Source organism: Alosa alosa, chromosome 20 (assembly GCF_017589495.1).
Source record: "Alosa alosa isolate M-15738 ecotype Scorff River chromosome 20, AALO_Geno_1.1, whole genome shotgun sequence".
NCBI classification, from domain to species: Eukaryota; Metazoa; Chordata; class Actinopteri; order Clupeiformes; family Clupeidae; genus Alosa; species Alosa alosa.
In genome coordinates this window covers 11,923,176-11,946,283 of record NC_063208.1, presented here as the reverse complement: position 1 = coordinate 11,946,283, position 23,108 = coordinate 11,923,176, and the positions used below count along the sequence as shown (strand labels likewise).

The window sequence follows — 23,108 nt, the reverse complement described above, 5'->3', positions numbered from 1 at the left end:
GTTCATTCAAAATAGGAACATCCCCACAAAAACAAACCAGAACCAACCATTCACAAACCAATAAACCAAAATGGACAAAGAGGGAATCCAAACGACTTTCAGCCACCAGGCCACTATAATTTATACCGTACTTAATTTTCTGTCCATGAACATGGTTTCATGGCTTTAAATAGACCTCTTCTGATTCCAGAGGTTAGTTAGCTATTTCATTTGGAGCTGATTTTCATCAGATGAACCAAAAATCATACATTTTGCAATAACTTTAATGCATTCAAAACCTAAATATACAGATGGCTTAGCTAATTCACTTATCATTCATTTGATAATAATAACAAACAGAATTAACAGAGCACTATTTTATCCTTTATTTCAGATAGAGGTATTCATGAGACCAGTCTAAATCTGAACACAAGTCTTCACATGAACATCCAAGGCCTTGGTCTCTTCTTTGTCAGATATTGTCTAGTCATGTCTTCATCTCGCCAATAGGCAATAAAAGTGTCAATCCAGTCTCTGAACTTTTTGGTTTTTATTTTCATTAAATGATCAATACACATACACAGGGCTTAAACACTGGGATCATAATACAAACCTACTTGCAATTAATAATCTAGCAAAAAAAGAAACAGATTTTCCCACTGCTACTGCATCTGTGTGATCCCATTAGCAGCTGTGCAATGTTGAAGTGAATAATTAGGATTTACACAATGATCAATACACTGTTTACCTCTATTCTTGACACCAAAAAATTGTATGTCACCATATAAGGATAGATATAAATATGACAACAAAGTTAGAAATATTGCTCTATTAAATTAATATTTTTTGTTTGTCCTCTAACATGAATTTTGATTAAATAAGTGAGCCTGTGTAAATACAATTTTAATTTTAACATAAATCGGATAATTTCTTGACATCTTAGTGGGTCAGACACTGAAATTAACAAAGTCACTCAAAAGGTGGAATAGCATTATAACATTAATAGGATGCATAACTTAGAAAATCACCTCCGCTACTGAGACAAACAGGATAGTCGTTAACTCTTTGGCTAACACAGCAATCAAGCTAAATCAGCAGTGCATTGTTGTTCTTTAGCTTATTTCACATACTATGTGGTATTTTCTATCACAGAGAATATCATTCCAGAGGCCTGTGGCTGTATAGACCATACTACAGTCCTCATTATTGTTATGGTCATTGGGCTCTCCTGGTTTCCATTTAGTGAAGCTCAGGGTGCTGTTATCTGTGTCCAGGAAGATCCCTTCAGTCTTCCTGTCTGTTGTTCTTATCCACCCTATTGGCGCCTCTAACACTTGTAGCATCTTCACAAGAACGTTGTTCTCCTCTTCATTTTTAGGCAACACAAGATCACCTCCAGCATCTCTGCAGAATCTCAGACCAGCATCAAAATCGTCTTGCAACCCCTCAGTCACATAATATTTCATTCCTACTCTCCTGATGATGCGGAAGCCCATGGCTGTGAACAAGAAGGTATACTTAGCGTCCCAGAAAAGTGAGAGGTATAGCATATTTAGGAAACAATCTGACTTCCTCCTACCTTTTTCTACAGTAGACAATCTGGATCCCATAGTCTGAATATCTGTCTTTAAGGACTTCATCAAAACATCAGCAGACTCTGGCGCAGACAATTGATCAAGTGCCACTCAGATACTGTACTTGCAAACTGCATTCAAATATGTACTGAGACACACAACACACACATGTAGAAGGACACATTAATGTGACTCCCCTTACCTGGTATTTCCATCACCCCATTCTCTCCTTTAGAACCTTTTGGCCCAGCAGGACCCATCTTACCCGGCAGTCCTGGGACTGGCACACCTGCAGATAGAAACATGAAACACATCACTCACACATTACATTCAGGCAGGTCACCTGTGCGTCATTTTAGAAAGCTCTTTAGTCTTTAATGTAGTAAAAACAGTCTCAGGCACGTTCCAGGTTAAACAGACAACAGTTACAGCATTGTTCATTAAAGGATTTTCGCCTGACCCCCTTCTGTAACACAAATGCAGACACACACACACACACACACACACACACACACACACACACTCACTCACTCACTCACAAACCTGGGTCTCCTCTGTCCCCCTTGGATCCTGAAACTCCTTCTCTCCCATCTTTTCCATCCCTGCCATCTCTGCCTGGGAGCCCATTGTGTCCAGGGTTGCCAGGGACACCAGCCGAGGCCAAGCAACTGGGCGGAACCTCAGTCTGTGCTCCACCAATCAGACACAGCAGAAGCGCAAAGCAAAGCACAGTGAGGTGAAGAGTGGACAGAGCCATGGCTGTGACAGAGTGACACTGGGCAGCAGCTGACTTAATCATATTTATACAGACCATCAGTATTGAGACGGTGACCTGACCAAGACAATGTCAGGGTCATTTAACTAGCAGGAAGAATGCTTTGATATGATTCTCAGAAGGAAGTATGAATGTTTTTCCTGTTTTGTTTTGAATTTCTTTGAGTTGGTGACTCTATTTGCTACTAAACTATTTTGGAACATTATCTCTAGATATGTCCTTCAAATGGGTTCCCTCTTTAGCTCTTTCCTCTTTGTTATATCTATTTTTCCAGGAACACAGAGGTGAAAGGTGTTTAACAAAGCTTTGTACAGTGTACCATAATAATGTAATAATAATAATAATAATAATAATAATAATAATTCACACTCACATATGCATGGATGTGGACTGTTTAAAGACAGTTATTTGAGTTATTTTCAAATCTGTATGGTATACCTAAAACCTTAAGAAAGAAAAGGAAAGCCTGCCCAAGACTGCCCCAGATGCCAGATGTAGGATTTCAGAAGCCCACATTCCATAAGATCATCTCTCAATGCAAATCAAACCAGCTATTAGGCTAAGGAAATAAAACCATGCCAATCTTGAGGTATGGTGAAGATATATGATGTGGGGCTATTTTAATTCCAAAGGCCAAGGGATCCATGAAATAACTGGCCTTTAAAAATAAAAATCTGCCTGCATGAATACTTATGCCCCATGTATTTTAAGGAAGAACATATATTTATTTACAATACATTATTCATTCACAAAGAAAATTGGTGTCCTTAAAGGTAAACTATGCAGTATTGGCAATTTCCTTACTGTTTTCTCGGCTTCTTTTTTGCTTTTCATTTTTCGCTGGCTTTTTGTCATTATAATGTCTGAGAAACTCCATCGCTAGGGTTTTTCTAGCCGGTGCCTGGCGTGTATGTGTGAATTTGAATGCAGTAAAAAACCAATTCCTTTAGGTTGGATTTTCCTCATGTTTTATTCAAAAAACTTCCTGACACTTTGATGGCCGTCGGCCCCGCCAGCCCACCAGTTAACACAATGGGTTTTTTCCGCTCACAGGCGCTAGAGGATTTGCTCTTGGGAAGCGAGACGGCCACCAATCAACCCGGAATAAGTCATATAACCATTCCAATGACTCTGAAGCTGTTAAATGAAGGTAAATTAAGCGAAAAAACTTGCAAAATGAAATGAAATGAAATGAAACACAGTAGTTGCATGTGATAGTGTTGAATAACTGAACATTTTACAAATGCTATGTGGAGACCTGGCCTCTTATCATTCTCATCATTCATTTGAATTAGTCATTGAGTCATTGTTGCTGATGCAAAGTAGACCATCTATTACTGAATATCAAAAAAGTAAATTAGAATATTATGAGTCATTAAGGGAAGTTCTTTGAACATGAGTTACTTTAAAACTAACCTTTATCTGGGTGACCATAATGTTATTTTGGGATGTCAGTAACAGGGGCGTCAGAATTATTGGCACCTCTGCTAAGGATGACTAAAAACCGGTATAATTATAATCTGTTGGTGATTTATTGTAATCTCACAATAAATTTGCTTCCCTTCAAGGTTGGATTTTTCCTACTGTATTTGATTATGGAATGCCTTATCAGGTAGAGAAAGTCTGTTGCTGTCAGACATTGTCTACTTAATCAACTCACCTACTGTACTTATAAATTTCATACACCATTGAAAAAAAGTATTTTAGTATTTTCAAAATACAAAATACATTATTTTATTTTGATACATGGCATGGCTGCTGTATTTTGAATTTTATTTTGATACATTTACAAGTCGGGTATTTGGTATTTTATTTCCAAATAACATTTTGATGTATTTTGCCCATCCCTGAGGAAGAGACCAACAGCTTTGGTCCAAATCTACCAACCTAGCAGAGCAGAGGCATCCCTCTGTATCGTCAATAACCTTCTGAAGACCCAACTCTTCCGAGAGTACCTCCTCTCTTACTAACAGCTGGACATGCTTTATCTGCCACTTCCTGACTATTCTGTTCCTCCCTCCCTTGACTTCCCTTGGCTTGACTTGTTGACTATCCTGTACCTCCCTGGCTTCCAGTATGAATAATGAGTAAAACTGAAAATGATACAAAACATATGTATTCAATATTCAATATCTGAAGAAATATACGATTAAACAGATGAAAAAGTATCCATCAGTAGCTGATCAGTAGACACATAGAAGGCAGCATGGTTTTATCAAATAAAGATAGATTTATCAGAAATTACCAAATAACGTCACTAAATTTACAATCTACTTTAAGTAAGCAATTATTAAACTTACGGACGATGCTTTTCAAAGGCTTTAACATACAGGATGTAGAAAGATGATAATTCAGCAAATAACTCAAAATGTGCTGCTGCTTATCAAGATGGTTGTCCTGGTTGCTATGGCTGTCATAAATCAAACAATACAGCATAGCTGTCATAGCGACTGCACATCAGAAAGAACCACTAGATGGCAATCACCAGATAAACTGCCTATACTAACTAACTAAAATTGGCAGAGGCAGAACAGCTACTGCAGAGAGGGTTAAAGCGGAGCTAGTAATCAAGGATCTTTGGCTACTGTATGCGGCTCAGCTCTGGAACCAACTTTCGGATGACATAAAAAAGGTCCCAACTATAGCCAGTTTTAAATCTAGACTGCAGACCAACCTGTTCTCAGATGCCTTCTGCTAACTGTACAGACTGAGTTACAAATTCTGAATCTGCCTCTAAATGATTCTACCTTGTGTCTTTTATTTTGTCTTTTTTAATTATTCTTTATTTTTAAATTATTTTACCTTTTCTACCTGTGTTTAATGTTTTCTTTTTATTATGATATTTACCTTTTAAACTATTCTTTGGCTATTGCCCCTTCTATGCTTTTATTTGCTATTACTGCTTTGTTTATGTAAAGCACATTGAATGACCTCTGCATGAATTGCGCTATATAAATAAACTTGACTTTACTACATGTCCCATATACACAATGAGAGTGGATTGCCCTAATGTGGGACATTTTAGTAGATTATATTAGGCTACAATGTGAGGGCAACACATTCAATTTTGATCAAAGGACCCTACAGCTTTGGTTTTCCAATAGTTTCACTGGCATTTAAGGGCAGCCGTGGCCCACTGGTTAGCACTCTGGACTTGTAACTGGAGGGTTGCCGGTTCGAGCCCCGACCAGTGGACCACCGGCTGAAGTGCCCTTGAGCAAGGCACCTAACCCCTCACTGCTCCCGCCCGCCCGATGTAGCAGGCAGCTCACTCGCGCCCGGGATTAGTGTGTGCTTCACCTCACTGTGTGTTCACTGTGTGCTGTTTGTGTTTCACTAATTCACCGATTGGGTTAAAATGCAGAGACCAAACCCTCACGGGATCAAAAAAGTATATATACTTATACTTATACATTCATTTGGGGAAGAGCCACACCCAGTGGAGCTTAGGTGTCCCACAGTGTCCCACATTAGGACAATTTATTGACATGTTAACCTGATAGCAAATATCTTCAACAACTTCCTTATGTTACAATGTGTAATCTATTAATCAGATCCAGTGTTTCCCACGGAATTAAATTCTATTTGTGGTAGTAGGTTTGCAGAATTAACTTGAATGCAACAGTTTTTAACAAATTAGCGCAGCGTGGTTATGATGCTAACCAAATTTAAGCACAATTTAGTACAACCTGGAAAATCATTGTTTGGTGGTCAATTTGATATTGTGGTGGGCCGCCACAAATACGTCAATGTACAGTATGGGAAACACTGAGATCTGAGGTGCCAGACACAGAAAACCTTGGCGCACAGGCCTTTGACTGTACAAGCCATCAGACTAGCCTATTGGGCAATCGCTAGCTGCTACTTGTAGCATAAGTGTGTTGGTGGTAGCCTCACTATTTCCTGAATAAAGTAACTTTTCAATAGCTCAACTTCTTTATTTATCAAGTAGCTTAGCCAGACAAGCTACACTTTTCTTGTCATGTGAAATTAGCACAATTTAAAGTAGCTTCCTATGTAGTGAACTAGCCTACTGCTGTGTTTGTGTTGGGCTACTAATACATTTGACTGGGTGGTAGTTTTGTGTAGTGTTTTATTCATGGCAGAGTAACTGATAGTTTAGCTCACTAAAATTTCGAAGTAGCTTGCCCAACACTGTATTATTCACATGTCATTTACCCTGACAAGAATAAGATGCCTCTCAAATTCCTTTTCATTCATTTATTTATTATTTTGTATCTCTCCAGAACAACTGCCTTGTTCAAGAAGACTGTGAATGAACTGAACGGTCTCCTCACACCCCTGGAACTGAGGAAGGTGCAGGTCTTCATTGCAGTACTGCTGGGCATCTGCTACACTGTGACTGAATGTTTGATTTATGAGCTCCACCTTCATCACCTGCATTCGCTACTCTGTGTCCCATTTTCCCATCGTCTGGTTGACTCAGTCCTCTTTTATGGAGTACCCAGTTTACAATGCCATCTTATTTGCCCACCTGCTGTCTGAAGCACTTTTGTTCTCAGCCAAAGTGTACGCTAATTTTAGCAAGGTGGGAACATACAAAATGACATGTACCAGTTGTCGAAATCATAGAACCAACTGCATGACGGTAACTCTGTCTCACTGAGCCTGTGAAGACACTCCCTGATTCTTTACTGATTGCAATGAACGGGTTGATTTTAGCAGTTTCTAAAATGTTTCTTAATTCCTTTTATTTAATCTCTTCATTGGGGCTGGAACCTTTCTGTGAACTGTAAATAACAGATGCTGTTGATGAACCCATTGACACTGTTCAAGTGACAAGTCACCTTTTGTCTTGAATTGATGAACTGTTACACTTACTATGCCAAACCAATGTCTGTTTTTAAGGATCAGAAACAAACTTACAAACTTGCACTTTTACAATATTTATGGAACTTGTCTAACAAATGCTGTTGATATTGAACCCAGTTACTCCATTTCCTTTATGCCACACCAATGTCTGTTCATCACTTTTTTTTTTGATGGCACTGAACTGAAAATGTTAATGGATTTTTTCTGTAATTTTAACTCATTAAAACTTGTATCAAACCAGTTTTTGTCTATGCTGTCAAACGTGGACTAGTTATGTTCCCAGTTTTTATATTGGATGTCATCACTTTATAATATATCATATATCAGAATATTCTATTACTGTTAAGCCCACTATGAATATTAAAATATACACAACCATGTTTCCTGTATCATACAGCTTTTCTACTGGGAGGTTTACAACTTATTCTGGAGTCAATTTACCCAAGTTTGTCACTAAACCACATAGGCCTACTTGGAATACCCCTCAGATGTCTGGTACTGAGTGGAGTGGATGACCGGTCCATATCCCACAGGTGGCAGTATTGTGGCCCAGTACCTGGTAGGTCAACGGCGTCAGCGAATGAAAGAAGAAGAAATCATAGTGAGGAATCGCGCATGCGTAACATTCCTTTTCTGACTCGAAGGAAGAAGACGAAGGTAGGATTCTCTGTCTTTCTCTGCATGTGAAATGTGTATATCTTCTTTATCTTTGCCGTTTTAATATACAGAGTGTTCTTGTAATCGAGTAATGTAAAGTGGTGTTCTTATGTTCACTATTTTAGATGTCGTCTGAAAATTCTATAAAATAACCAACTAGCGTTAGGTTAGTGAGAGTGCCAAGTTAGCATCAGCTAACATGAAGTACACGTAAGCGTTATCTTCCTGTATGATGCATTGATTATTATAATATGAGGAGCGGTTTCCACATCATTCCATTATAATAACTTGTTTTTATAACTCGACATATTAAATTGAATGCATACTTTGTTGATATTTCTAACCGTTTTCATAGCGCGAAGTTCGAAGTTGAATGACAGGGAATGTACACGTAAGCATTGCACTGGCATGTAGTCCATTGGACTAACCTAGTCGTTTGATAAACCTACAATTAACTTATGTACAGGTTTTGTCTTGTTTTTATATAATGCTGCAATGATCTGGCCTGGAAAGCAATTCATTAAACAGCTTTTTCTTATATAACGTTAAAGTCAGCTGCTTTTAGTTGTGGTTACCAGGCGTCGTCAGTTCACCCTAGCCCACTTGAAGTTATAATAGCCTAACGTTAGTTGTTGCTAAAAACAAATCTGAACGTTTTAGATCTCAGTCAGATTTGTGTAGATCTACTTGCTACTGTGGTAGTCTGGGGATGATCTTCAGACTTGTGTTTCAATTTCTGAAGCTTTACCCGGTAGCTTAAATGGCCCAGACAGCCTCTGTCCGGTCTTGGATTGGGTTTGGGTGGAATGGGGACTGACTGAACTAACATTAGGACGTTGCAGCAGAATTATTAAATCTGATGTGTTATGTTTGCCTTGTTTTTAGTTTACAGAAATAACTAAAAAGAAAATGTTAGAGTTATCGACAGTTTCAACGATTTACTTGTAATCATCACTGAACTTTGAGAGTCTCATTGCCAGTTGTGACTATACAAGTATCTATAAGTATCTACACAAAATGCAATTCTTAATATTCTCTTATGTAACACTACCTGGCATTGATCTTTAGAGCAGTGTTTCCCAAATGCTTTTGTCATGCTTTGGGATACTAAACCTTATGACTGACTTTGATTTTTTTTTTATTGCAGATGAGGGCCCTGTGCTTGTTTGCTGTAGTTGCTTTGATGGGTCTGGTGGCAGGTGAGGAGGGAGCTCGTCTGTTGGCTTCCAAGTCCCTGCTAAATCGTTATGCTGTGGAGGGTCGAGACCTTACTCTTCAGTACAACATCTACAACGTTGGGACCAGGTATTGTGCTGTTCAAACCTCAGGGGTAAAGTCAGCTTGTAGCAATACATGCCAGCCGGTACAGTGAAAATTAATTAGTTCTATTTTATATTTACTGTAACTGTTTGGGGAGGTCATATTTGGCTCAAGTGATTTGAGCTTCTACTTTGTTGATGCTCAACAATGACATGTCTCTCTCTCATCTTCTTCCCAGTGCTGCCCTGGAGGTAGAGCTGTCAGATGACTCCTTCCCCCCTGAGGACTTTGGCATCGTCTCTGGAATGCTTAATGTGAAATGGGATCGTATTGCACCGTATCCTTAAACTTCTCGCTAAATCTCCTCAATGGCCTTATCAATTTTGCCCAGGCACACTTCATCAATATGTGGACAGTAATCTTTGTAGCTGGGTTTACTGAGCCTTCCTTACACACTGAATGAAATCTCTTCAAACAGCCAATAGATAACAGTGGACTTTGATCATCCAAGAGTATCTACCTTTGTCTGTGCAGTCTTGGGTACTCAAGAGAGGGTGAAAATCTCTTCACATGTACTATCTGCTTACTTGTTAGTGTATTGCATCATTAGTTGTCAGAGAAGGTGACAGTGTGCTCGTCTACATCGTTCAGAATGAAAACAATCTCAAATGTTCCAGTCAGGGAGACCTGAGTCGAGGTCCTGTTTTTGATTTAGAATGCTGATCAAATCTGAGTGGTTTAGTGTGTTAGTTTTTGCTGGAATTGAGGAATCCTTAAAGTGATGCATATCTATGTATCACATTTTGCTCTGGGACACCTAAAATCCCACAGACACACCTAGATTAATATATTTTGCTACGCCCCTGGATTGCTTTTCAAATAGGGATGCACCAGTACCGATACAGCCTTTGGCCAATACTGTGCTCATACACTGGTACTTGTAAAAATTCTCTGATACCACACACACTGTGCTAGGTTTTTGTTGCTGCATTAGATTTTAGTGTCTAGGGAGAGATAGCGTGGAGATAATGCCAGTGTAGAGACTTGTTTTATAAAGGTTTTTTTTAGCTTGATATTATATATTTTATTCAATATATTATTATTTATTTTAGGCTTATTGTAACAACCAGAGAGCAGAGATGAAAATAAAGCCAGTCTCCCAGTACATTGCATTTTAAACATTTCTCAGCCTAATAGTTATTGTTGTGGTGGAAATATCAGTGCATATTGGTATCGGTGCATCCCTATTTTTGTATTGTGTTTTTTTTTTTCCAGGGATTTGGATACCAATTCCAAGTCTGTGTCCTCAGTGTTCCCTCCATTATGGACCCTTTCAAGAGAGTTCCATTATCAGCATCATAGTTGGCCCCACAAGACTTTCCGTTTTAACATTCCATATGTTATCTTAATGCAGAGGAAGTAGATTGGGGCCCAAATAGAATGTTCAAGCATTGTTTTTGTTTACCTTGTTGAAAGGGTCCATAGCCCTTAACTCCTTTGCTCCAGTGCCAGCAATGTCTCTCACACAGTGGTGTTGCGTCCTCTCAAGGCCGGCTACTTCAACTTCACCTCCGCCTCCGTCAGCTACCTGGCCCAGGAGGGTGGACAGGTTGTGGTGAGTACGATTTCCTTACCTTGCCGCTTGCCACAGAAGATGTTGGAGAAATCGCATCAGGGGTCTCACTACCATGTGTGTTTCTGTGCTAGGTTGGATACACCAGTGCTCCAGGTCAGGGTGGCATCCTTGCCCAGAGAGAGTTTGACCGCCGCTTCTCCCCCCACTTTGTAAGTAGTTACTGACTTTTAAAGAGAATGTTTGTTCGTGGACCAGGTTGCATATATTTCAATACATACACAGTACTTAGAATAATCATATAATCATTGTAATATAATAAGATTGTAAAATGTAAAACCACTTTGTCTTGATCTAACGCTTTTCTGTCTTTGCGTCCCCAGCTGGACTGGGCTGCTTTCGGAGTGATGACTCTGCCCTCCATCGGCATCCCTCTGCTCCTCTGGTACTCCAGCAAGAGGAAGTATGACTCACCCAAGGCCAAGAAGAACTAAAGTGCACACTCACAACTCAGAGGGGGGGTGGGGTGGGGTGGGGTGGGGGGGTCCTGCTGGGGGTGGCAGGGTGAGGCCAGGGGTATTTTTCAATTAAGATTGCCTAGGGAGGAGGGTTTGGGCTTGTTTTATTTTTTTCCTTCGACAAATAATTTAATTACCCATATTGGGGTAAACTGTTTCAAAGATCATGTTGTTATGGATGCTGGAAGGATGTCCTTCCTTCCCTGCGTATGATTTGTAATAAGGTTTGGGTCGGGGTGAGACTAAAGCCGCATGCATGATGGGATGGTGCTGGAGGACCTGTGTGCAAGCATGCCCAGTTGCAGCAAACATCACTGCGGTCCCTTTGAAACAGTCACCTGTCTGAAACCCTCTTGAGCAGTGAGGACCAGGGCCAGAGGAACAGTGGAGCCCTCTGCTGGGTCAGTCTGGCAGTGTTTTTTTTTTTGGGAAATAAAGTGGGTTTCCTATAAAAAAAAAAAAAAAACAGACTTTTGTATATTTTTATTAAATATTTGGTATTCATTTTTCACATGTCATGTGATATGCTGGTTTTGATAAATTACTACCACATCTGACAATGAAGAGACATAAACGGTCATAGAAATAGCCTAGCTACATAAAGCCAGGTCCTGCATCTGTCTGTGCAGCTCTGGACAGATTAAAATTGGACATGCTTCCATTGATTCTACTCAACTATACACAGAAGCTTGAATATGCTCTTCTAAAGTGTGTGTGTGTGTGTGTGTGTGTGTACAGAGGCAACATTCTGGCTTGAACTGTGACATGCTAGTGGTCCACATTTAGTTTCGGGTGAAAGGTGGAGTACATATACACAACTATGGCTAGTTTGAGTGTGAACACAAACCGAGTTGATGTGTGAAATGCTGACCAGCAAGCACTTTTTTTTTTAAGTTGTGGAAAGACAGCCAAGAGTCTTTGAAGCATAATGCACTAAGGTGTCGATCTGAAGTTTTTATGTATTTAAAACAAGTGTCAAAGAGACTGAGGTGACAATGGGTAGGAGTTCAATCAAACTCCGTTCAAGGCGAGAGTCTGGAGTGGAGATGAATGGTGATTGGATGATTCTTGAGTGTGTGATTTGATATTTGACTCTTAAAGCAGTGTTGCTGAGTGGCTGGTATAGTGTGTTGTTTTGTCTTTTGCAACATGTGTTGAACAGACCATGTGGAGAAATTCTCTGAATCTGCATGTTGGGTTATAATCAAGGAGTGCAGCTTTAACACCAAAAATCTTGATACTACTGCTGGAATGTTTTTTGCTGCATTTCCGTTTTAAAGGTCTTTATCCGAATCGGAAACCACTGAGAAGTTTGAAAATAGCAGTCAGTGTGTCCTTTTTTTGTGGTAATAATTAGACCTGTCAAAAAAGTTGAAGTTCATCTCAATGCTCCTGTTGTAGTTCTAAAGGGCCAGAGCCGGGCTCACAGGGCGGGAATCAGTGTTTGGGGTTGGGTGGAGGCAGAGGTGGTCGTGGTCCAGACGACCTTTCTGGAATTTGTTGTAGATGGCTGAGGGGTCTGTGGGGAGAGGTCGGCCAGAGGGGGGGAGGGAAGTGACCAGACCTTGATGGAGAGGTCGACAGGAGAGGCCCACCAAAGTTCTAGCAGAGGATGAGGAAAGGAAGTGATTTAGCCTACTACAAAACTCTCATTTTCTCCACCCATGTCAATGTCATGACTTCAGCAAAGCAATTACGATTGATACACAATCCCTTGTTGTTGGGTCAGGAAATGTGATGACTTACCTGCACACTGGTATCTACTCGTGAAAACGTATTGGTGTGTCTCGGGGGTGGTCTAGCAGGGAGGTTCGGGACAGTCCTAAAAGAAGCAGGAACTGTAGCACTGTTGCTTGCTCTAGTTGGCACAGGCTCTGGGGTGAGAGTGGGGTTCTCCCGAGCGCCGCGGATGTTGACCTCAGAGTAGACATGATTTCCAGAAGTTCCTGTAGGGAAAAAGTGGTTAGAGCAAAATAAAGATTATTTGATAAGGCATATAATTCCCCTTATCCTCGCATCCTTTCTTTTTTTTGTCTCACACTCTGCCCTTGTCTCCTTTCCCTTCTTTAGGTTCTTTCCTTGTCTTTCATATTTTTTCATCATCCTTCCCCCTCTTCCCATTCCCTTCCATGACATTGCCCTCCTCTCTCCTCTACTCTCGTCTCCTCTCCCTCTCTTGTCTCATCTCATCTCCTCCCCTCTCCTCTCCTCTCTTCTCTCTCGTCTCATCTCATCTCCTCCCCTCTCTTCTCCTGTCCTCTCTTCTCCTACTCTCCTTTCCTCTCCTCTCATCTCATCTCCTCTTGTCTCCTCTCCACTCTTTTATCCTCCTATCTCTTCTCCTCTTCATATCCTCTCTTCTCTCTCCTCTCCTCTCCTCACCTTCACGGCCCTCCACCTCTCTCCGCCGGCCCATGGCATAGAAATCGATTTGCTCGCCCGTGGCAGTGACAGTGGCAGTGGCAGTGGCAGGAGTCTCCTCGTAGGTGTGCTCTGGTTCCAAATGCCAGTACTTTTGCTCCGCTGAGGCCTGTGGCGATGTCGCGGCAGAGGAGACCATCGCCCCCTGCAGCCCGGAGGCTGAACTGCTGGCAGAGGCCTGTGGGGTCTGGGCCATGGCTCTCGGAGGTTTGTTGACACGAGCGTAGGGGACATTAGTGGGATTGTCGGTGGAGTGGGTGACACTCTCACTGTTGGGTCTGTCATGACACACAGTGCTCTCTTTAGGACTTGAGACTGCACTGAACACCTGCTGAGATGATACATATTGTGTAAATACACACAGTATTTTAAGGTTTTAGTATAATCTTCTACTAAATTCCACTACATTTAGGTGCTAAATTGTTATGTTACTGTGATTACTGTGATGGCATTATGGAGAAAGAAAAAAGTAGTGTAAAGTCCAGGACACAGTAGTGCTAATACCAATCATACATTGTAACAACAACATTAAGAACTGTTGTGGCTCTATACAGGGGTGCACTCCCTCCTTCCGTTTCCCATAGTTGCTAACCTGTTACCAACTTAGTTGGTTTGCAATGCAATCAAAAAAGTTGCTAACTTAGTTAGCAACTATGGTTTTGGGAAACGCGCCACAGGATAGTTTTGCACATTATTTGTACTGTATGGTTGTGTTTGTGTTTACAGTTACACACCTGTAAACAGGGTGGTGCTGTGTTAGGCACAGTTGGAGACCCTGGCAGGGAGTGGCTCTTCCTCAGGGCCTTCCTCACCACAGCATACTCTGGTGCGTCCTTGGACGCAGCCTCCCTTTGCTCGGGCAGCGTAGCTGAGGCCAGTGGAGCTGAGGCTAGCGGAGCTGAGGCCAGTGGAGCTGAGGCCAGTGCTGGAGGCAGCGAGACTGCACTGCATGGTTCTTTTCCTTGCTCCCTATCTCCCACCCTTTTTCTAACGATGTCATCAATCAGACCATTAGCCTGCCACACACACACACAGACAGAGAGAGAGAGAGGATGAATGACCAAGATACATGCAAGACACATACCTGAAAACTGAACATGAAATGGCTAAGAAGAGCAACATTATTTATTTGCTGCCATTTTTAATTTGATGTTATTTTTTGTATCCTAATCTGTTCTACCTTCTTATTTACTTCATCAGAAAATAGTTACATTAAGAATTTGATGTGGTGCAGTAACATTAGTGTGTGACTATATATGCACATACTAATGTGTGTATGGCTGCACATATTCTATGTGAATTGATCGCACCTTAGTGCAGGGTACTGTCAGCATTTCGTCAAAGGGCCCCACAGGATTTTGGGTATAGTAAGTGATGAGCTCCTCAAGGCTGCAATGGCGACTGTTTTCTCCAGCAATGAGATATTTCCCCGCTTTCCCTGAAAGAGCACCATCCTCTTCCTCAATGATGAAGTGGCGACACCTGTCTTTGCCCCTGCACAGAGCACAGAGCAGGTTTATGTGTCGGTTCATGTTAATGACTTGGTTGGTTTTATGTAGGGTTGCTGTCACATGTGTGCGCGTACCTGTATGACAGTACAAAGCCAATCTTGGACTCACTCAACCTCAGCAAAAAGCAGCCCATTGGTTGATCATGCAGTAACTGCTCTGCTTCCCTGAGAAGGAGAGAGGGAAGGGGGATTTCAGATGTGAGATCCAATTTGTGTGTGTGTGTGTAGGCAAATGTGTGTGTATGAGGCTGTGTGACAGTTGCTTTTTAGTGACTCCTGTTTCCACTCCGGTGGAAACAACTTCTCATGCTTCTAATCTCTCTCTCTCTATCTCTCTCTCTCTCTCTCTCTCTCTCTCTCTCTCTGGTGTGTGTGTGTGTGTGTGTGTTTAGGCCTGTCCCCTGTGCTCGCGACCTGCACTTGACAAAACTGTCCGTCACCCCCAGCAAAGTTCAGTGGCCTTATGATTGTTTTTGTAGGCGTTGTTGCGTGTTCTCCAGACCTGCGTGTGGCAAAGCCGTGCAGCCAGCGTGGCAGGGGCTGGCCCTGCGTCTGCAGCCGAGGCAGCTGGCTCCGGTGGAACCACAGCAGCGTGTGAGCACGCAGGGATGGGGACAGGGCCTCCAGGGGCACCGCGGGGCCCAGCATCACCGCCGGGGACATGCGCTTCACCACCACCTGAGAGAGAGAGAGAAAGAGAGAGAGAGAGAGAGAGAAAGAGAGAGAACACACAAACAGAGAAGTGAGTGGGAAGAAAAGAGACAGGGGACGTTAACATTAACCCTTAAAGGTGTAGGTTTTTGAACATTCTAAGTTCCGCAACAATTGAAGGTTCTAAAATTCTATGTTGAATTCAATGAACCCAGATATTCTTTAGAATGTTAATTTCCCAACATTCCCGTCACACCGGTGTTAAGGGTTAAGGGTCAGGTTAATGATGAGTGATGAGTATGAGTGATAGCCAGAGAGGGAAAGTAAAAAAAATAACATGAAGACATGAAGATAGAGAACAGAAGAGGATACACGTAGAGAGGGATTGGGTAAGCAGAGATGGAGCTAAAGGAAGGAAGTCAGAAAGATAGGGAGATAAGAGTACCTCACACAACATTTGTGAGAAACACATGTCTGTGTAAAAGAAAGTTTTAAGGTGATGGTGGTTTTTAAGTGAGACTAAGACAGAAGCTAATAATAGACTCAAGCCACAAGCCACAGACCACTTGTTGATTTATCGTGCAAAGCTTGAATTGCAGTCTATTTTAGTGTTACAGTATTTCAAAAAACGTGTGTGAGAGAAATTAAATGTGTTGTGTGCGTGTGCGTGCGTGCGTGCGTGCGTGTGTGTGTGTGCGCGCGTGTGTGTGTGTGCGTGAGAGAGAGAGAAAAGAGAGAGAGAGTGTGTGTGAGAGAGAAAGAGAAAGAGAGACAATGTGTATGTCGCACTGCGTGTGGTTTTCAGTTTCTTCTCCAGCGGGGAAATCAAACTTCACTTCCTGTCTCTAAAGGTTAGGAGCCTAAATACCACACTCTGCTAAAATGAGTGCATGTTTCATTTCTTTTTGTTTTAATGGACAAACAAATGTGCATCAAAATGACAAGAGCAATTTACAGAAATGACTGCTAGTTTTATGCAGTTATGAACTGCTGTTAGGCATCAAGTATTATTCAAATAAAATGTATATTATCATTTTGTAGAATTGTGGAATAAGTTCATATAATCATATTGTCCTGGGTTTTTATTTTATGGTGTATTTGGTTGCCATAGTTTCAGATTCTCATAATGCTGATGGTTATTATGACTTTCGAAAGTTCTCTTTGTGTGATGTGATGACTGCTACCTCATGTCCTGCTTGACTGGCCAGAGGGTTGGGAGGCCCCGATTCTTGTGTCGCAGGGCGGCACTTAATGCTCCGGCTAGGGGCTTGACCGGGGGTTTGTGGCTGGCGCACTGGTCTTGCGCAGCGGAGGGCCGTGCCATTGGAATGGGCAGGGTGCTAATAGGCTCCTCTCTTTGTCTGCCTTCGGCATCTACGGATATAAGAGCAACGTGAGTCTCAACATGGGCAACACATAACGCGAGAAGGTCGTCATGGCAAACTGGAACTGAAAAAAGGATGAATGTCTTTGGATTGTGGTTTTATGCTATCAAGCAGCACTTAAAATGTAAGCACTTTATGATCCCTCAGGTACTTCAAGGTCATTCACTGAGCTAAAACTATTTTTCATCAACTTTCTGGAACCTTCTGTAAGTGTTCATTTAAGAAAATAGGTAAAACACACTATTCTGCACAAATCTCAGGGCATTATTCTGTTAAGCTTCCCATAAAACGTTGATTATATATCGGAATAGCCGCTTAATTATGAAGATCTATGTGCATACAAGCAAAGTGTACGTATACAAAAACACATTATGTAAATGTTGTCATTTGGGATAATTTCAACAAACCAAAAAATGTCCAGACAATGCGGAATAACAATCAAAATGTCCACTTCCCCATCCTTACAGATTTGAAGCTGTTTATTCTTATGAGGAAGTTTTAGCTCTATTTGTAGCACCTGGCTGTTTTAGATATATCAGAATGAGAACACGGTCACAGCACTTGATCTGTTGTGATCTTTGAGACGGAAATGCAGCACCCTTGCCTGTGGTCGATAGCTACATCCTCTTGACATTCACAGCATTTGAGAAAGTACTTCAATAGAACCCAAGAGAAATGGCAGAAATTGTACACATGAGGCAATTTTTCGACTAAACACATCTAGAGATTTTTGTAGAACTAGTCAGACTATGTCATTATTTAAGTACTCAACAGTGTACAAGCAGACAATAATAATGTGTTGCACATTAAATGTTTAGAATATGTGTTTCTCGGTCACGGTTTGAACTACTACATTTATCTGTGAAACAGCATTCTACTCAAGCCAGTATTAGGACATATTGCAGAAAACAGGACATAAAGCGGACATGTGAATATATAATTCACTATAAAACCATGCAACACATTACATCAGTTTGTAAGGACTCTACAGTGCAAGACAGCTCACATTATTCTGGACTCCTTCCACAACATGAGGCATAACACATAATTGAAATTCTATTAAAGGGAGAGTTTTTGAACTCTGATGTAAACAGAAAAGTATTCTCAGAATGAAGACAAGACACCTGACCTTTCAGCATCTGGTAGTCAAACTCCATGTTGGTGTTCTGAATGAGGATGGGTGTGTGACTCGATGCTTCCCCTCTCATCTGTTTGTATCGGAGTGTGTGAGACCATGTGCGCATGCCTGTACGACATGAGTGCATGTGTGTAGGGTGCAAACTTTATATATATTTGGGAGTGCATGTATTTGCACCTGTTTGAGTTGGTGTATGGATGGAGTTGTGAGAGAGCATGTCTGTCTGTTAGCAAGCATAATAGATGTGTATGTATAGGCAAATGTGTATGAGGCTGTGTGACTGTTGCTTTTCAGTGACTCCTGTTGGGGTTGCCGGTAAATATCCGGCCACTTCCTCCTTTAAAAAAAAGGGTGGAAACAACTTCTCACACTTCTAATCTCTCTCTGTGTGTGTGTGTGTGTGTGTGTGTGTGCGCTCACACGCATGTGTGTGTGTGTGTGTGCTTGTGTGCATGTTGGGTTCTGAGTTTTGAATGCTTAAGCCTATGAGAGATTTCATGTTGGGAGAGAGGGGAAAAAAGTCCGCAACACCAGTATATGCTCCCAACTATAATTTGGGAGCATATACTGGTGTTGCGGACTTTTTCCCCCTCTCTCTCATCGTAAGTGTTTTGTCCAGCACCCAGGATTAGATCGGGATGTGCGTGCGTTTTTTCCTCTTTATACAGATTTCATGTTGGGGACACAGTCATGCTGCATGCCAGAGGAGACAGGCTGAGTGGAAAGTAAACGAGGCGAGGCCTGGAGTAGAGGGCTCAGCAGCGACGGAGCAGTTCAAATGCAAAACATGACGTCACTTCACTCCATCACCCACAACCATTTCAGTGCTTTTCTGAATCGTTATTAGTATCCCTATGCCTATATTATTCTTATACTGAGTTCTTTGATACTAAATCCTCATTTTATCCAGACAATAACATGATTGGGGACTGATGAAATGGAGTCAGGCTCGTTTAAACTGTAACTTAATGTTACTTTTAATCCTTCCCTGTATAATAACAAAAAAAAAATATTTTGGCCTTTCAGGTCTTGCAGAGAGCAAAAGAACTGGATTGCAAAGAACTGGATTGGTTATAATGCAAGCAATGTATAGAGCAATTATACAAAAAAAAAAATGTACTATGTAAAATGTATTGGGTTCCCAATATATTTACCAAACAAGCATGGTGTGCCAGGTAACACAACTCTCCCAACTTAAGAATGACACTGACTAATTTGATCAGGCCAAAAAAGACAAAAGAGAATTAAGAGATGCAGCTTGCAAAACACACTCAAACCTCCTCCAGATTCACTTCCCAAAAGTGAAGCCAATCTGGAAGGGTTTACCAATGTTTTCTCAATTAGCATTTTTAAAATGATATCAGATTAGTAAACAGAATGTGCCTTTGGATCATTGGATGAATGGTTGGCTGCTGATAATGGGCAATGTAGATATTGCATTAAAGATCAGCCATTTCTTTCTACAACAATCGAGAACCCTTTTGCAATTATGTAAGCACATAATGTAACCTGAAAACTGCTGCTCTGATTAAAAGAATAATGCAACTGATCTCAGCGTGTATTCTGTCTAATGGAGTGGAATGGAATTTAAGTGACCCCAAACTTTTGACTGGTAGTGTACATCTAGGGAGGATATCAAAACAGTGCTGTTTGTTTATTAAAGCATTATTCATATAACAGGAGAAATTTCTTCAATAGCACAGGTGATTGCCATGGCTAAAAAAAAAAGAACACGGTTAAAAAAAAGAGTAAGCTGCAATCAACTACGAGACATGAACAAATTCTCTTTGTATAATGCTCTCAAAGGTGTCTAAGTCTTGGCCCTTTCTATGGCCATACCATTTTTGCACATCTGGATCATATGAAAACCATACCAGACCAAAAGCCTATATTTATCAAACGGCATTGTTTGTTCCTTGTTTGAGCCCAACTTTGCTAAGTCACGTTAACAACATGATCCCTATAATTGATGTCTCACTTTTTCACTGTCAGTTCTGGTTCTTCTATGAGCAGTTTTGGTTTTTAAATGAATAGTCTGTAAGATGGGTTGGCACGCAACGCATAAAGCTTTTAAAGAAGGAAGTTCAGAGTTTATAGGTTATAAGAAAACATTGTAATTGTGAACGTTCAGAGATTGTCCGCTAGATGGCGCAAAAACATAACAATAGGAAACAGAGTGCGTAGTGGTACAGTGTGGGTCACTTGAGGAGACGGATGATTCGGGGATGCAGTTTTGTGATACCCTTTCCACTCATCATCATAGTCTTGTTTATAAGTTGTCAATTAGCCTATGTTTGTGAGTAATAGCCTAAGTTACCTCTTTAGGGTCCACATTATCAGTCACTGGTTTTCCTTCTTCCATGCTTAAAAAACGATGCGCAACTCTGGGTCCTTGCTTGAAGGTCAAAATAACTCATTTGTTTCTAATCTCCACAGTCTTCACATTTCTGAAACTTCCCTGTTTTAATCATTGTCGTTAAATTACGTCACACTTTTGTCACTAGGCTGGGATCTCTTCGAACCTGCGCGAGTCAGATGTGCGCTGCCTCATACGGACGAGGTGGTCGGAGACGTCTAGTAGGATCAGAAATGGACTAACATGCGCAGGAATACAATGGATGTAACACTGGCTGTCACGATTTCAGGTGAGCTTTGCCGCCTGCTTGGCAGCCAATAACGGCTGCAAAGCCATTTAGAAGAGGGCTCATTTAATTCATGATGAGGAGATGATTAATTTGTTTTGGCCATTGGACTTGAAGCTGAAAATTGCCGAAAAAACAACCAACGTTACTAATCACGATGTTCTGCGTGCGCGCTTCGTTTCGTCATGAGAACAGCTAGACAGGGCTGCAAGGGACAATCAGATAGGCTATCCCATATTTATTAGATAGGCTATAGGAGCCATTTGTCATCTGTCATCTTCGTTCGACACTTGGGGAAGTATGATCGGTGGTCTTTCAGTGCGACACAATACGACGATGACCTTGTCAGGCCATGACCACCAGCCAAAGGCGAAAAGCCGAGTCGCGCGCTGAGATTTGAGTTGACACATGCTCTCAGTTTACGCTTCATCGCTCACGCCCCATTCCAGGATTAGTTCTCTGCTTTGCTGCCAGGCGGCACTGTTTGATCAGATAAATAAAGTTGACAAAGATACAACGCGTAGTAATTGATTTATATGGAATTGGTAGGTTATCATGCGCACTACAGAAAATGATTTCGTGCCACAAGGATAAGATTGGTTGGATTCGTATGGTGCATGACCTGTCACTAATCGTATGGACCATGACCTGTCATTAATCTATTTCAAAACAGGAATGCAGGCTTGCCTAAACCGTATTTAAACATTTGCAAATGCGTAGTAGCCTACTGCAAAATAACCTAGCCTACATATGCCCTTATATAGTGTAAAAATATATAGTGTTGGCTTGCTGTTCACCTGCCAGACCAATCGCCGCCCTGAGTTCGCGAGAGGAGGAGGTCCTCTTACACACGGTCTTTACGCACGCACGCATAAAGTTCCACATATCAGTTGATACTGAAAGCTTGTTGACGGACTCACGGGATGCACCTAGAGTGAAGAAACTGTAAGGGAAAAACATACAGATTGTACCGATTGCAGGTGATCATAAATACCATGGGGTAAGTTTTAGGAAACTCATATCTTAAACACATTTTTTGCAGCGTGAACCACAGATCGGCATGTTATTCCCATTTTGTTTTCCATTCTTTGCGTGTTCTATCATGTGGGATAGCCTAGTCTTGCCATACTCATTTCATGACAACGTAGCCTACCACTCAGCCTGCAAAGAACCATAGCTGCTGTAAAATTAGGGCTGGCTACTTACTGATACATGACTCAGTCCTGTGACCTGTGTAGCCTACCTTTAAACAAGGAGCTGCAATCAACCACAAAAGACGCATCTGAACATTAAGTAAAAGCATCTGTAGGCCTATGTAATGAACAATGTGTGTTTTGTGTTTTGTTACAATTTTGACCATGTATCATGAAAACACTTGGAACGTTATACACTGGTCTGTTCAACTCGCCTTCTCGTCATGAATTGTGTCATAGTTTACTCCTTGCCCATATACCTCTACCAGAGATTTACAATGCACTTTCTGTCTTTTTATTACTGTAATCATTTACTGTAACTAGAAGCATACAGTGGTCTATGTAAGAAGCAAGAAGAATGCTAAAAGATAGTCAGAGACTTAACCTTTATTATATTATATAAAATTATATCTCAATTTACACCATGTAGGCTAGCCCAGTGGTTCTCAAACTGGGGGTCGGGAACCACTGGGCTAGCCTACTACTCATGACGATACCCGCAAATGCATCATATTATGCCCTCATTCAAGTGAAGGAAACCGTCTCCCATCCTCTGAGGGTGTTGATAGGGTAGAGAAACAGTAGCATCAGTGGTTAATTTGGACATGGGAAAGGCTGGCCCTGGCTCAGACTTAAAATGAGAGATTGCTATGTATTCAGTCAGTTGCTACAAATACTTTTAGCAGGAAAGTTGTCATAGAAACAATATAGAAACCTGTAAATACATGCGTGCACACGCACACACACACACACACACACACACACACACACACACACACACAGAGTGTCTGCCTGCCTACTGCAAGCCTACTCCCTTCCTCAAGGCTGTAGATTAGAGACTCCCAAGTCCTGGCTTTTAAAGATGTTCCTTAACATTCCACTGAAGCCCCCTCACAAAGCAAGCCTACACAAGTATACTCTGGATGTCTGGATCCAACAGGTCATCTCATACACCCCAGTGTTTCGAGACTTGTTGCCTGCATTGTCTCATCACTGAAT

At 41.4% G+C, this 23,108-nt stretch overlaps 4 protein-coding genes across 5 annotated transcripts in view; 2 read left to right on the top strand and 2 right to left on the bottom strand.

Annotated features, from left to right (window-relative positions):
- Positions 1–341: 341 nt before the first annotated feature.
- LOC125285383 (mannose-binding protein A-like) lies at positions 342–2,986 on the bottom strand. The gene is made up of 4 exons (XM_048229801.1): positions 2,097–2,986; positions 1,756–1,842; positions 1,559–1,636; positions 342–1,477 (listed from the first exon to the last, which is right to left on the bottom strand). The coding sequence occupies exons 1-4, from the start codon at positions 2,365–2,367 to the stop codon at positions 1,092–1,094; spliced, it is 822 nt and encodes a 273-aa protein (XP_048085758.1). The 5' UTR covers positions 2,368–2,986; the 3' UTR covers positions 342–1,091.
- Positions 2,987–7,715: 4,729 nt separating this feature from the next.
- ssr2 (signal sequence receptor, beta) lies at positions 7,716–11,190 on the top strand. The gene is made up of 6 exons (XM_048229802.1): positions 7,716–7,818; positions 8,966–9,123; positions 9,317–9,415; positions 10,585–10,693; positions 10,786–10,863; positions 11,035–11,190. Exons 1-6 carry the CDS (start codon positions 7,777–7,779, stop codon positions 11,143–11,145), a joined length of 597 nt encoding a protein of 198 aa, XP_048085759.1. The 5' UTR covers positions 7,716–7,776; the 3' UTR covers positions 11,146–11,190.
- A 1,305-nt stretch (positions 11,191–12,495) lies between these two features.
- si:ch73-109i22.2 (verprolin) lies at positions 12,496–16,971 on the bottom strand (the record flags this gene model as incomplete). The annotated part of the gene is made up of 8 exons (XM_048230198.1): positions 12,496–12,771; positions 12,916–13,115; positions 13,552–13,921; positions 14,325–14,606; positions 14,901–15,084; positions 15,176–15,265; positions 15,603–15,778; positions 16,936–16,971. Coding segments are annotated over 8 exons (1,503 nt in total), but the record flags the coding sequence as incomplete, so codon positions are not given.
- Positions 16,972–20,500: 3,529 nt separating this feature from the next.
- Positions 20,501–23,108, top strand: part of si:dkey-240h12.4 (death-associated protein kinase 2) — a 24,086-nt gene continuing 21,478 nt past the window's right edge. Inside the window, exons 1-2 of one of the 2 annotated variants that reach the window (XM_048229742.1) lie at positions 20,501–20,676; positions 20,779–20,919. The gene's annotated coding sequence lies outside the window, so the exon portion shown is untranslated. Of the gene's footprint in view, positions 20,677–20,778; positions 20,920–21,710; positions 21,917–23,108 lie in introns of those variants that run through there. The other variant, XM_048229743.1, reaches the window with a different exon arrangement.

Bases quoted from the DNA above. Each gene is read 5' to 3' on its own strand.
- LOC125285383 (XM_048229801.1), bottom strand. From the start codon at position 2,367: ATGGTCTGTATAAATATGATTAAGTCAGCTGCTGCCCAGTGTCACTCT. The intron at 1,637-1,755 runs GTAAGGGGAGTC...TGTCTGCGCCAG, and splicing joins TGGGGTGATGGAAATACCAG to AGTCTGCTGATGTTTTGATG. The intron at 1,478-1,558 runs GTAGGAGGAAGT...TCTTGTTCACAG, and splicing joins ATTGTCTACTGTAGAAAAAG to CCATGGGCTTCCGCATCATC.
- ssr2 (XM_048229802.1), top strand. From the start codon at position 7,777: ATGCGTAACATTCCTTTTCTGACTCGAAGGAAGAAGACGAAG. The intron at 9,416-10,584 runs GTATCCTTAAAC...CCTTTGCTCCAG, and splicing joins AAATGGGATCGTATTGCACC to TGCCAGCAATGTCTCTCACA. The intron at 10,694-10,785 runs GTGAGTACGATT...TTTCTGTGCTAG, and splicing joins AGGAGGGTGGACAGGTTGTG to GTTGGATACACCAGTGCTCC.